This window comes from Mauremys reevesii, linkage group 3 (genome assembly GCF_016161935.1).
Source record: "Mauremys reevesii isolate NIE-2019 linkage group 3, ASM1616193v1, whole genome shotgun sequence".
Lineage (NCBI taxonomy): Eukaryota > Metazoa > Chordata > Testudines > Geoemydidae > Mauremys > Mauremys reevesii.
The window spans coordinates 87841911-87856355 of NC_052625.1; the positions used below are offsets into that span (position 1 = coordinate 87841911).

General features: G+C 44.3%; 1 protein-coding gene across 6 annotated transcripts in view; it reads left to right on the forward strand.

Annotated features, from left to right (window-relative positions):
- Positions 1–14445, forward strand: part of C3H6orf118 (chromosome 3 C6orf118 homolog) — a 72336-nt gene that overhangs the window by 30928 nt on the left and 26963 nt on the right. The window contains exon 10 of one of the 6 annotated variants that reach the window (XM_039531334.1): positions 4985–5052. The exons of the other annotated variants lie outside the window; for them this stretch is intronic. Coding sequence (XP_039387268.1) covers positions 4985–5052 — 68 coding nt within the window. The remainder of the gene's footprint in view (positions 1–4984; positions 5053–14445) is intronic. 6 annotated transcript variants of the gene reach the window in all.

Sequence of the window (14445 nt, forward strand, 5' to 3'; positions counted from 1 at the left end):
CTCATGGGAGGTATGTACGCCTGAAAGTCCCACGTTCAATCCCCGCAGACAACAATGGTGCCAGTAGATACAGGGTCATGATCTGCAACATTCCCAAAAGTACACATGCAGTTATGTGACTAATGGTGCAAATCTGAATCTATAAGTGTAGACTCAAATTAAAATGGCATATTAATACCAATGAGTGGAACACTGTTTTCCTCTCTGCTCACCTGCCAAGTCCTGCATTTAAAGGGGGTCTGTGTTTTATTTGCTGCCATTGACAGAATCACTAACTTTTAAATCGACCATTGGAATGTAGACAAGTCACATCCCTCTTTTAGGTATTTTAATGAAGTCTTGTTGCAAATAGAGAACTGCGATCTTAACTATTGGCATGCAAAAAGCTTTTCAGTTCAGTGTTAAATTTAAGAGAAGATTTCAGAATCTGCTTCATGCTCTTTTACTCAGTTGTGGATTGTTAGCACCTGGTATCACAGTGGTTTTTATTTTGGGAGGACCATATTGCCAAATGGCTCACAATTCCTAGGGGAGACACAGAACTGCTATGTAATTATCTAAGAATACTGAGCTGTAGTAATGCTATGAATACTTATGTGACCAGGTCAGTAAAGTGAAGTTGCTGTATTTTGGGTTATTAGACTTTCCTGTATGAATGTATTAAACTAGCTTGATAGGAGACTGTTGGAAAAACAGGCAGGAAAGCAACACAATGGATCTAGATAAGCAGTCTCCCAACAAATAATTACCTCAGACGATGACCTACTTTCCAGCCTAAAGTTGCAAGGCTGCTTTGCCAGAGCTGGGAACGAACGGATCAAAAGGCTATAACCAGTTACAAAAGGCTATAACCAGTTACAAAGGCCTAAATTCACAAAGGGAATTAGTTGTTGCCCAGTGGAATTAACAAACCCGATTTAGGCTCTCAGACTTCACAATACATGGGGAGAGTCGGTGCTCAAGAATGGAATTCATAGCTCCCCACTCACATGCTCTCTTCTAACTGAGCTGGCCAATAGAAAATGCCAAGGACAGAGGTGGGGCCTCAACTCTGCCCTTGCCCTAATGCAGGGCTGGGAGGAGGTGCCTATCTCTCCTTGGGATTCACAGCTGTGAACCCTCTCCTGGAATTAGGCACCTAAACCAGCTCAGCACTCTCTCATGGGAGAAAGTGTGTGTGTGGGTGGGAGAGGGCAGTGGGGATGGGAGAAAAGGCCCTCCCATGTCAACACAGCCAAGAGCCTGGTGCTTAGGGCACTCATCTGGGGGAGGGGGGGAGGATGGGAGACTTGTTTTCAAATCCCTGCTCTGCCTGATTTGGAGCTCAGAATTGGGTCTCCCAAATGCCAGGTGAGTGCTCTGACTACCAGGCTATAGAGTCAATCTCTGACCCACTGGTTATTGATACCAAGTGGGAACAGCTGGAGAAGTCAGAGGTGTGGGTTAGCCTAGGAACTGTGACAACTCAGATCTGGTTAGAGGGAGGATCAGAATTACAGGACTGCATGTGATGTTAGTTTCTGATATTCCTTTGGTTCTGTGAGGTAAAACAACATTTTAGATTAGAACTGCATGTCCCAGAGAGCAGGAGTGGCACCTCACAAACCAAACTCAATGGAACCAAAGGAAACTTGGAAGAAAATGGAATGTCACTGCATCTGAAAGAATAATGAGAACTATTTTGTAAAAAATAAAAATTCAGTAGCATTGTTTTAAAACCATTCAAATGCAGTGCTTGCTTAACCAAGAGCTTATTAGAAATAAAATATCAAGGTAATTAGTAGTAGATATACTTGAATACAAGGTTAATTAGTTTCATTTCTATGGTGTTAATTATTAAAAGTAATTAGCCCTGAGGTACTTAAGAAAGTGCCCTCACTAAATGTTTTTTAATGTAACATAAAGACTTAAGTTTTGCTTCCAGCAGAGCTCAAGTTTAAACCCTTTAAAAATGTACAGTGCCTCAGGATATTTGCATAATAAGGCATTTTATAAATGAGATAGTTCCAAATTCTGCCCTCCTAGTATTATGATTCTCAATTCTGGAGCTGACATTATTCTTCCTATCCAGGATAGATCAGGAAAACTAAAACATTAGCAAAAGCATGAGATTTCTGAATCAAAGCCTGTCTGGAGGCACAACTGAAGGAGACTATCTAATTGTCTGATGTCAGAACTTTATCATCCTTTGCCCTTAAAGCACATAACTTTATTAATATGGAATTTAATTACAGGCAAGGCATAGATTAACAATTTAATTATTTAATCTCTACAGCAGCAGCTTCCCCAAGGTGCTGTGGGATTGTTCAGTGAATTAGGGGTGAAACATGCAGCCTGTGCTGAGAGCTGAGAAAATCTTTTGTAGACATTTATTCAGCTTTCTGCAAGATGACTGTGAATTCCTCAGATTTATTTTCCATTTGACGAATGGCTTTACAGTATCTTTGCTCTGTTGATTAATTGCAAATATTCTAAACTCAAATTCTGTTGTTTAGTTGTAATTGGACAGATTAAGTCACATCGTATTGTTTGTTTCCCTGGTTGGATGAGTGTGCATGGGATTGCAGCACTAGGAGTAAAATTCCCTTCAGAATTAGCTTTCTGAAATCATTTATGCTAGTAAACTGGATTTCTCTAAAGTTAGATGAAGTTTTTCAGATGAAACTTTTTTTTGCCAAAAAAAAAAATGCAGATTCAGGAAGATTGAAACATTTTGAAAATTTGTGTCAAATTCACTGAATTGTTTGGGGCAATCACCCCCACCCGCAACAAACAAACTAGCGAAAAATCAAAACCTTTTGATTTTTCAATTCAACATGACATTTTGTTTTGAATTGTACTTCACTTTTATTTAAAAATGGAAAAGAACCTCCTTAAAAATTAAATGCCCTTCCACCTCCCCATTGTGTCACTTGACCTGAAACAATCTTTCTTTCTTTCTTTCTTTCTTAAACACTTTTTCAGTTGGGACACCAACCTGAAAAAACAGCTAGTCTCACAGTTCTAGATCCCTCAAATATTTGTAGAAAATGGCCAAAAATGAGTCACAAAGATGGTTGAAGTGAATGTGTTTAAACATGTGAATATTTACAAGAAAATTTGCATTTATTGTTCTGCCCTCAAAGTCATCCCTAGTAGCACATGGGGCAGTTAATAGTATAAATTAATGCTGCTCCTTGCATCATTAACACCTGATCCATGGCTTACTTCTCTTTCCATAGGAAAGCATCATGTAACTGTGGGGATAGAGCTAAACGCAGGATGTGAAGATGCCTGCATTTAGCATTATAAAGGATGTACAGATCGGTGACTATTAAAAATGGGTTTACAACTATTGGCAACTAACTGGATTAAAAATGTGACCTGGATTAAAAATGTGCATGGCTTGCTCCCCTGGGTTTTTCTGATCACCGATGACCACAACTCATGCCTCTATTGCAGGGGTGGGCAAACTTTTTGGGCCGAGAGCCACATCTGGGTGGGGAAATTGTATGCTGGGCCGGGGCAGGGAGTTGGGGTGCGGGATGTGAGAGGGGGTGCAGAGTGCAGGAAGGGGCTCAGGGCAAGAGATTGGGGCAGAGGAGAGGTGCAGAGTGCGGCAGTGGGCTCAGGGCAGGGGGTTGGGGTGCAGGAGTGGTGTGGGGTATGGCAGGGGCTCAGGGTGTGTGAGGGAGTGCAGGGTGTGGGAGGGGGTGTGGTGTTCAGGAAGCAGCTCAGGGCAAGGAATTGGGGCAGAGGACGGGTGTGGGGTGCAGCAGGAGGCTAAGGGCAGGGGGTTGGGGTTCAGGAGGGGTGTGGCAGGGGGCTCAGGGCAGGGAGTTGGGGTGCAGGAGGGGTGCGGGGTGCATGAGAGGGGGCTCAGGGCAGGGAGTTGGGGTGCAGAAGGGGTGCGAGATGCAGGCAGGGGGCTCAGGGCAGGGAGTTGGGGGGCGGAGTGCAGGAAGGGTTTGGACTCCGGCCCAGCACCGCTTACCTAATGCGGCTCCGGAGTGACAGTGGCGCGCACCGGGGCCAGGGCTGGCTCCCTGAACGCCTGCCCTGTCCCCAGCCCTGCGCTTCTCCCAGAAGCACTGTGGCCCCTGGGGGCGGAGGGCTCTGCGTGCTGCCTTTGCTGCGCCTCCTGGTACCTTCCCCGAAGCTCCCATTGGCTGCGGTTCCCCGTTCCCGGCCAGTGGGAGCTGTGGGGGGGCAGTGCCTGGAGGCAATGCACGGAGCTATCTGCCCCCCCATCCGGGGGCCGCAGGGATGTGGTGCCAGCGGTGCCGGGGGCCGGATCCAAAGCTCTGAGGGGCTGGATCCAGCCCACGGGCCGTAGTTTGCCCACCCCTGCTCTATTGCCTTACCCATTAAAACCCACAGGGTACCACCTAGTGGTCAGAGAAGGGTGACAGGCACTGTTCTGTGACTGGCCCTCTGAGTGGGCTACAAGGTGCATCCACCCCTTCTGGGGTATGTGAAGAGTCCCACAAAGTATCGTTCTGCAGCCCAGCTCGGGGCGTCAGGCTTCACCTGGCCAAAGTCCCTGAGTCAGGACTCTGTGGGATATGGGGATCTTCCTAATACTGACTCTCTGGTGTCAGACGTAGGCTTTTTTCCTCCAGCCCTATCAGAAGCAGGGTGTATGGGTAGGGGAACCTGGTCCCACTCTCTCCATGAGGTTCTGATTCAGGGCCCAGATGCAGACAGCTGAGTCCTGCACCCTGGAGTGCTATGCGACTGCCTCCCTGGATCACTTCCTAACAGTCTTCTCATGCAAGAGAAAACAGCAAAGACAGATAAAGAAAATAAGCCAGAGAAGAAGACTCTGACCTTGCAAATGTCCAGAGTCCTTTTCTCTTAGCAGGGAAAGATGTGTAGACCATCAATATTCAGGGGCCCTGGCAGCTGGGCCTCCCACAATTCTCCTTTTGCAGAGCTTCAGAGTGCTGGTCTGCTCACCTTCACTGGCTGCTGCAGGTGAGCTACTCTCTGCTTCCCTTTTCAGCTCCTGCTGTAGCCTGTGCATGTCCTCATCCAAGAAGGGATCCTCATCTCTGATATCCACTAAGTCAGGTGAGACGCTGCACCCCAGTATGAGAGTGTCAGGAGCTCACAAGGAACATGGTACTGGTTTCCTGGCACCAAAGGGCAGCAGCACCCTGAAAACAGCTCTAACTGGCAAAGGGAAAAAGGCATTAGGCATCTTCTATGCTGTCAGTACCAACACAGCGTGAGAAGGCATCAGTACCGAAGACCACAGCGAGAAACAAGGAGGAACAAGGTCCATCCCTCTTGTACTGCTTCTGTGCAATCTCAAACTGGTGCATTTGCTACCAGATCACTTGTTCAGCAGCGCACCTTCCATGGGTGCACAACACATTATAGCAGAGATCCTTAGCAGATGGTTCTCCAATGACCAGGAGTGGGAATTATCTGACTTAGTGGTGAAGAGCATCTTTCTGCTGTGGGCATTCCCATCTTGGGATCTCTTTGCATCTCAACAGAACAAGAAATGCCCAACCTACTGCTCCAGGCCACAACTCCAGAGGGGACACATGTCTAGTTTGATGGTCAGGCCAGAGGATGTACATGTTTCCTCCGATCCTTCTCTTACTTCAAGTTCTGAAGAAGATCAAACAAGATGGAGAGTCGGTGATCCGGATTGCTCCCCAATGGCCCAGATAGCTCTGGTGTCCAAGCATTCTCAAGATGTCCTTGTGCATCCATATTTGTTTTTTCCCAGACTGGCTGATTCAGACAGAAGCAAATACCACAACCCAGCATCCCTCCATCTAACAGTGTTGTGTATGGTGGATGTAGCACGAATACCTGATTAGAAACACAGAAATGTACACATGGCTGAAGCCGTGATGGCTGGCTGACTTTTGTATTGCAGAGAGAGAAGAAAAACATAGTAACCACTATCTACCAACAGAGTCAACATAAGCAACTGCTTAAGAAACTATAACTGCAAAATTCACATAAACAGATTCAACATCTGCTTGATACATTCAAATATATCACATCTGTCTTTTCCCCACAATATAATGGGCACAATGCTGTCAGAAGTACTTGTGGCAGAACAACCCAAGGTCCAATTACAAATCAGATCTTTCAGGTGGCTTGTGTTTTCTTTCTGAATAATGTCTGCCAACATTTTGAACACTCCCCTGAGGAAGTGGGGTGTCTGCAGCAAGGTCTGACTCATATGTTCCCTCAGATGATATTGATTGTTCAGCACAGCTGCTTTCTGGTATCATGTTATGGGTTGTTGCATCAAGCTGGGGCACAAATTCAGCAGCTCCCTGAATTTTGCTTTCTTTGTCAGACATGGAGTCACCCACAAATCTCGCGATTGGTCAGTGTGCCAGTGCCAAAACATATTTGGTGCCCCTTGTACTGTATAGGACAAAGGATTCACTTGTGCACTAACAGTTGATGAAAGCCATGTACTGGGTCCCCAATAATCATGAACCAGTACTGTTTGACCCACTTGTAGCTGATGAGGTGCACTGGTCCCTCTCACCATCACTTGACTTATTTGATTATTTCTGGCTTATATCTGACTTTAATAAGCCCAAGTGTGACCTGAGATTTTGGCCCATAAACAGCATTGGCATATGTTGCATCTTGATATGCTAGCAAAAAATGTTCCAGCTTTCGCTGTAGTGACCCCTTCTCATCTGCCATGGATTGCAGGGCTTGCTTAAAAATGTATATAAACCTTTCAACAAAGCCATTTATAGCTGGATGGTAAGGTGCAGAGGTAATATATCTAATAACATTTTTCTTTATGAACTGTGGACATTCTTCTGAACTAAACAGAGGACCCTTGTCACTCACAACTTGTTCTGGTGGTCCAGTTCTTGCAAACAAATGTTGAAGTTTTATACTGTCTTTGCAGCTGTGGTGGTTTTCATGGAAAAAACTTCCAGCCATTTGGAATGGGTATCTACAGCTACTAAATACATCATACCCAAAAATGGTCTGGCAAAATCAAAATGCAGACATTACCAGGGAGCTGATAGCCATTCCCAAGGGTGTAATGGTGCTGGTTTAGGCATGCACTGTACCTGTTGGCATCCCAAACATTCTTTAGCAAGCTGCTCTATTTCTTGGTCAATCCCTGGCCTCCATACAAAACTGGTGAGTGCCATCATTTTTACTACCCCTAACAGACCTACATGAATCTCATCTAATACTCTTGTGCACAATTTACTAGGAATAATAACACAAATTCCCCTCATGACATACCCTTGATGTATGGTAAGCTCACCTTTGCGTATGTAAAAGGGTGCCAGCTTAGGGCAATCAGTATATTTAAAGCTCTTCAAAGTTGGCTTCATAAACCTGAGCTAGTGTGGGATCCCTCTTAGTTTCTGCAAGACAATGAGGAGCACTCGGTCTGCAACAAATTGACAAATTTGATAGATTCTGTCTCTATTACAGGTCACCCTTCAATTGGCAGGGGCAGGCGGGGGAGCCCATCTGTATTTGCGTGCATTTCTTTTCTTTTGAATTTGCTGTTGTAGACGTAACCAGCTAAGAAGAGAGCACAGCATTGCATTCATGCTGCTGTTGTCAAAGAAGCTCTATTCCTCGGATTGTAAGAGCTATTCGGTAGCCCCCCCACCCCTTATTAATAGTTTTGCAAACGGCCAGTAGGTGGAGGCAGAAGCCTCCAAAAGGCCTCACGTACACAGTACCCTAAACTTTCCAACTATCTTTCCTCTTCTGCCACAAAACAAAAAAAATCTTGCTCCAAGCCAGTTTGCACTAACCAGATAACAAAAGCACTGGGCTTAACACCCACCAATAAAGTGTTAACACGGCATGGTCTTTGTCTAAAAATGTATAAAAAGCTTGTAAAACTTGTGTGCAGTAAAGTCTTCTGTATCTATTACAAAGCTCTCCTTTCTTCTGCAAAATAAAGCATTTTTTCCTTATCCCTGTCAGGCTGTTATTGGCTCTCAGCTAGACGGACCCAATATTTCAGTAACAAGAGCACAGCATTGCATTCATGCTGCTGTTGTCAAAGAAGCTCCATTCCTCGGATGAAGGATTGCCATTAATGGTCAGTGGTTGGTGACAAGGGTGAATTTCCTCCCATATAGATACTGGTTGAATTTCTTCACACTCCATACCAAACTTAAATCCTCCTTGTCTATTTGTGCATAGTTATGTTCTGCTGCTGGGAGAGATGTTAAGTCAAATGCTATGGATCTCTCACTGCCATCTGGCATGGAGTGCGATAAAACCACCCCAATTCCATGGGATGACACTTCACATGCTAACTTGATAGGCAAGGATAGGTTAAGGTGTGTAAGCACACTTTCTCAAGTGACCTATTGCTTTGCTTCCAGGAAAGCTTTTTTGACACTCACATGACCATATCCATTTTTTGACCAGTCTGCAGTAAACAGTTAAGTAGATGCAATACAGTTGCTATGTCTGGTACAAAATGGCTATAGTAATTGATAAATCCTGGAAATGATCTAAGTTGTGACACATCCTTTGGCAGTGGCACTTTCAGAACGGATTTTATCATCTCCTGAGATTTATGTAGGCCTTATGCATCAATGACGTGCTCACAGTAAGCTTTCGAGTCCTGGAAATATTCACATTTTATGTGATTGGCTCGTAATCCATATTCTTCTAGATGTTTTAATATGTTTTTCAGGGTTCCCAGATGATGTTCTTCACTTCCACTGGTCACAGTAATGTCATCCAAATAACACTCTGTTCTCAGAATAGCTTGCAAAATCTGGTCCATTGCCATATAGCAGGAGCTGAAGCAATACCAAACAATAGCCTGTGGTACTGATACATACCCTTTTGATTGTGAGGTTTGCCTTAGAGTCTCCTTCAATTCCATTCATAGGTAGGCCTGTGACAAACCCATTTTGCTAAATCATTGCCCCTGCCAGTGTAGCAAAAATGTCCTCAATTCAAGGCAGGGGGCATTTTTCAATGGTCAGTACAGGGTTTATGGTGACCTTAAAATCTCCACATACCCTTACTGCATCATGTTATTTTACATTTGGGATGATAGGAGTTCTCTACTTGCTCTCTAGGCCATTTTTGAAAGTATGCCCTCCCTTTCCAGATGTTCCAATTCAGCATCTACCTTCAATTAAATACTATAAGTCAGTGGTGTTCAACTGGTGGTCCGTGAACCCCATTGGTCCCCAGTCTGTCACTTAGGGCTTCGTTAAGCCCATCCTTAAAAGCATTGTGTGGTGATAATCTTTTTAACTCTGTCACAAAGGCAGAAATAGAGTCACCTTCAAGTTGATTCCTCTTATGAAACCTGAACCTTTGTGCTATAATCAGAGGCTTGGGTGCCAAGTGCTCTTGAACAGTTTGCATTATCTCTTTAAAGGGGTTTTGCTTGCTGGTTTCTCTGGGGCAAACAGACTGCATATTAAACTGTTACGTTTTTCCTCTTAACACACACAGTAAAGTTGCTACATGTTTTTCTGGTGTAAGCTCATTTACTTCAGACTACTGCTCCAGACTCTCTCTGTATGTGAGCTAGTCTTCCACGGCAGTGTTGAAGGCCTCCATATTTCCAATACAGCCTTCCATTTGACCTTGCTGCTGTTAGTTTAGTACTTCAGAGTATTCAGTTATAGCAGACTCCTCTCCCCACCCAGGGCTGTAAGCAATGTCAGAGATTGTTTTGCTAATTTGATGCATAGAATATTCTTGAAATCTTCATCGCCAGTTGTTCTGTATGGCAGATATAGCACAAGTCCCTAATTAGAAACACATTCATGTACACATGGTTTGAGCCATGATGGCTGACGAAGTCTTATACTGCAGAGAGAGAAGAAAAACATAATAACTACTATATAACAACAGATTCAACATAAGCAACAGCTTAAGAAACTATAACTGCAAATTCACATAAACAGATTCAACCCTCTGCTCAAGTCTTTCAAATATATGGCACATAGCATGGAAAAGATTTTCTACCTGGTGCCAGCATTGTGGGATGCCTACAGAGGATGCTGAGATCCCTACTATTATAGACTACCTCCTCCTTCTAAAAATGTCAGAGTTGTCTCTCCGTTCCTTGCGGGTGCACTTGGCAGCTGTTAGAGCCTTTCACTTGTCAGCGGACAGCCATATGGTCTTTGCCCATCCTACTACTAGTTTCTGATGGGACTTATCAGATTCTTTCCTCCACTACTAACATTTACCCCAATACAGGACCTCAACCTTGACCTATTGGCATTAATGAACTCTCCATTCAGAACTTTAGCATCATATGCCTTTGCTCATCTATCTGTGAAGGTTGCCTTTCTGTCACCTCAGCCAGAATAGTAAGTGAGCTGGGGGCCCTTATAGAAGACCTAAATGTGGAATTCCACAAGGATAAAGTTTCCATGAGGTTGCACCCAAAATTCATTCAAAACTCATCTCAGAATTTCTTTAAACCAGGTCATACACTCACCAATTTTCTATTCAAAGCCACATGGTACTAGAGCAGGCAGGAAACTACACCGTTGAGCCCTGGCATTCTACCTGCAAAGGACAAAACCCATCAGGAAATCTCCTGAACGCTTTGTCTCCCTTGCTGAGTGTATGAGAGGGGAAATAATCTCTAAACAAAGACTTTTCAAATGGAGTTCGGGCTGCATCTTGCTTTGTTATAAACTAATAGTGACCCTTCTCTCACAAGGTTTGAGGCTCCTCTTGACTAGAAACTTGGCTGCATCTGTAGCTTAATTTGAGATGTCCCTCTTCTGGGGATCTGTAGGGCTGCAGCATGAGGATCCATGCACAGTTTTGTAAAACATTATGTCATGATACAAACTTCTATAGCAGACACATCCTTCAGCAGAGCAGTCCTCCTGAAACAGCATCAGAATCAGCACTGGACTCAGTGCCTTCAGAGCACAAGGATTTTCTAAAACCAAGGCAAAATTGTTTTCAGTACTATCTTCTGTAGACGGTTGGGTTGAGCACATGGACCTCACATCAGAACAGGCTTCAGTACCCCCATTGTTCTGACTTCTGAGGATCATAGAATATCAGGGTTGGGAGGGACCTCAGGAGGTCATCTAGTCCAACCCCCTGCTCAAAACAGGCCCAATCTCCAACTAAATCATCCCAGCTAGGGCTTTGTCAAGCCTGACCATAAAAACCTCAAAGGAAGGAGATTCCACCATCTCCCTAGGTAACCCATTTCAGTGCTTCATCACCCTCCTAGTGAAAAAGTTTTTCCTAATATCCAACCTAAACCTCCCCCACTGCAACTTGAGATCAGTCCTATCCAGACTCCCTGGTACCATCCAGGCTCCTTTCCCATGAGGACCTTCAGTCCCAAATGAACCTCATTCATCTTTGCTGAGGGATACCAAGACACATTTCCTACTGGTATTGACTTACCTTCCAGATTCGATTCACCCTCTGGTCATACCATACTCTGCAATGATGATTCAACCTCTGGTACCAATGTGGTTTCTGGCTCCACTCAGACCTTTTGAAGTAGCTCCGTTGAGTGGTGCTGAGAGGGATTTTCAGCCAGTACTAACCTATCCTCCATAACCAATTTATCTTCCACTGAAGTCTTGGCTTCTGGTACCGATGTAGTTACCGAGCTCTCACTGGCCACCAGTGCTGGCACCATTTGGATCTGGAGAACAGAAGGGTATACTGGCTGCTGGGAGCTCAGATATGGGATGTATGCCTGAGCCAGAGGCTGAAGAGGATCCTAATGGCGGTAGGAAAGAATCCACTGATTGTCCTTCACAAATGATACAGCTGGATAAACAAAGGATACAGCTAGATTCTTGCCAGGCTGGGGAAGATGGTTAAGGAAATAGATCTTCAATAGTATTCTTCTCCCTGTCTCTAGAGGAGAACAAAGATGAGACAAGATTATGATGATCAACAGGCTCAGGCGGTGATGTTATAAGGAGGGCTTTGGGATGTTTGACCACTGGGAGACATTCATGGACCGAGGAGCGGTCTCATGAGATGGACTCCACCTGAGCAGTGAGGGAAATAGACTTCTGGGATGAAGATTGGCACAACTGATTAAAAGAGCTTTAACTAGGAACTCGGGGAAGACAGCTCGGTGATGCACATATAATCTCCATACCCGATAGTAAGATTGAGTGGGAGGAAAATCAGGTAAGAAAGGATACAGCAATGGAGAAAGGAACAGCAGTGGGTAGGGGAATGGATGTTAAGAGAAAAGATAGCTCCATTGGTATTGGTACTAACAGTCAGGTAGGCGATACTGGCAGTAGAATGACTGTACCCAATTGGGTGAGGAATGTGGACGAAGCCAAGCAGAAGCAGATAAGGAGACTGGGTAACAAAATGGAGGAACTAGAACCACTGGTACAGAATGTGAAACCAGATATTGTCGGGATGACAGCAACATGGAAGGGCACAGATTTTCCTGGATGTGATAGCTGACTGATTTCTTCCCCAAATAGTTGCTACACCAAAAAGAGATGATGCCATTTTAGATTTGATATAGGTGAGTAGTGCGGACCTCATAGAAAATATGGCTATGGGGATAACCTTGGTTCTAGGGATCATGAGCTAATTTAGTTTAAACTAAATTGTAGAATAAACAAAAATAGATCTGCAATGAGGGTCCTTGATTTCAAAAGTGCAGATTTAAAAAAATTAAGGGAATTAGTTAGGGAAGTGGACTGGACTGAAAAACTCAAGGATTTGAATGTGGAGGACGCTTGGAATTACTTTAAGTCAAAGTTGCAGAAAAGATCTGAAGCCTGCATCCCAAGCAAGGGGGGAAACTTCATAGGGAAAGGTTGCAGACCAACCTGGATGAGCAAGCATCTCAAACAGGTGATTAAGAGAAAGCATAAAGCCTACACAGAATGGAGGATGGGATGGATCAGCAAGGAAAGCTACCTCTTGGAGGTCAGAAAGTATAGAGATAAAGTGAGAACAGCCAAAAGCCAGAGCTGGACCTTGCAAAGGAAATTAAAACCAATAGTAAAAGATTCTATAGCCATATAAAGAAAACAAGGAAAGAAGTGGAATTGCTAAACATTGAGGATGGGGTGGAAATTAAAGATAATCTAGGATGGCCCAACACCTAAACTAATACTTTGCTTCAATTTTTAATAAGGCTAATTAAGAGCTTAGGGATAGTGGCAGGGTGGCTAATGGGAATGAGGATATGGAAGTAGAAATTACCACATCTTAGGTGGAAGTCAAACTCAAACAGTTTAATGGGATTAAATCAAAGGGCCCAGATAATTTCCATCCAAGAATATTAAAGGAACTGGCACTTGAAATTGCAAGACCTATAGCAAGGATTGTTAATTAATCTAAACTCGGGGACTATACCCTGTGACTGGAGAATTGCTAATATAGTTCCTGTTTTTAAGAAAGGGGAAAAAAGTAATCCAGAAAGCTACAGGCTTGTTAGTTTGACTTCAATTGTATGCAAGGACTTGGAATCAAACCTGTTCCTCTGGATTTCATTGAGAAAGGGTTCTATTTCCAATACTTCCTGGTGCCCAAGAAAAACATAGCTTGGAGACTGATTCTGGATCTAGGGACTTAGAACACCTTTGTCTGCTTTTAGTGTTTCAGGATAGTGACCCTAGCAGTCATAATTCCTTCTCTGGATCCCCAGGAAATTGGTTTAACTCCCCTGACCTTCAGGACAGTTATTTACACATAGCTATGCACCGCCCCTCACACACATTTCCTATGTTTCTTGGCTGGCAGGGACTACCACTAATATCACATCCCATCCTTCAGTCTCTCAAGTGCCACAAGGTACTTTACCAAAGTCCTATCAGCAGGCGCAGCCCATCTCTGCCAGATGGGAATAATTGTTTTTCCCTCTTGGATGACTGGCTTCTGAAGAGTTGCTCATTTCTTGAGGTGCAGGCAGCAACCAGCAAGGCCCTATCCCTTGTGCCTCTGCCTCAGCACAGAGAAGTCTGCATTCGTACCCACACAAGGAATAGACTTCATCAGGGCTATTCTGGACTCCATTACCACAGAGCATACTTGCCCACCCACAGGTTTAACATTGTGTTCAGCCTCATCTCTACAATACAACAGAACCCAAAAACTACAGTAAGAGGTCGGCTGCAACTCCTGGGCCCTTGACCATATGGCAGCCTATACATTTGTAACATCCTGAGCAACTACACTCCTAGTGTCTTCAAGCCTGACTGAGAACTGTTTATACCTGTAACTGTGTACTTAAGCGGGTGTCCATACCTCAGTGGGTCCTTAATTCCCTCAGTTGATGGAAAGATCCTCAAAAGGTATATGTGGGAGTTCCGTTCTCACAGCTTCCCCCCATAAAGATCACCACAGATGTCTCTCTACTAGGCTGGGGTGCACTCTTTCAGGACTTCACAGCTCACAGCAAATAGGCCTCCCAGGAGGCAACCCCTACATCAACGTATTAGAGCTCAGAGTAGTCAGTTTCACTGCCATCACTTCCCATAT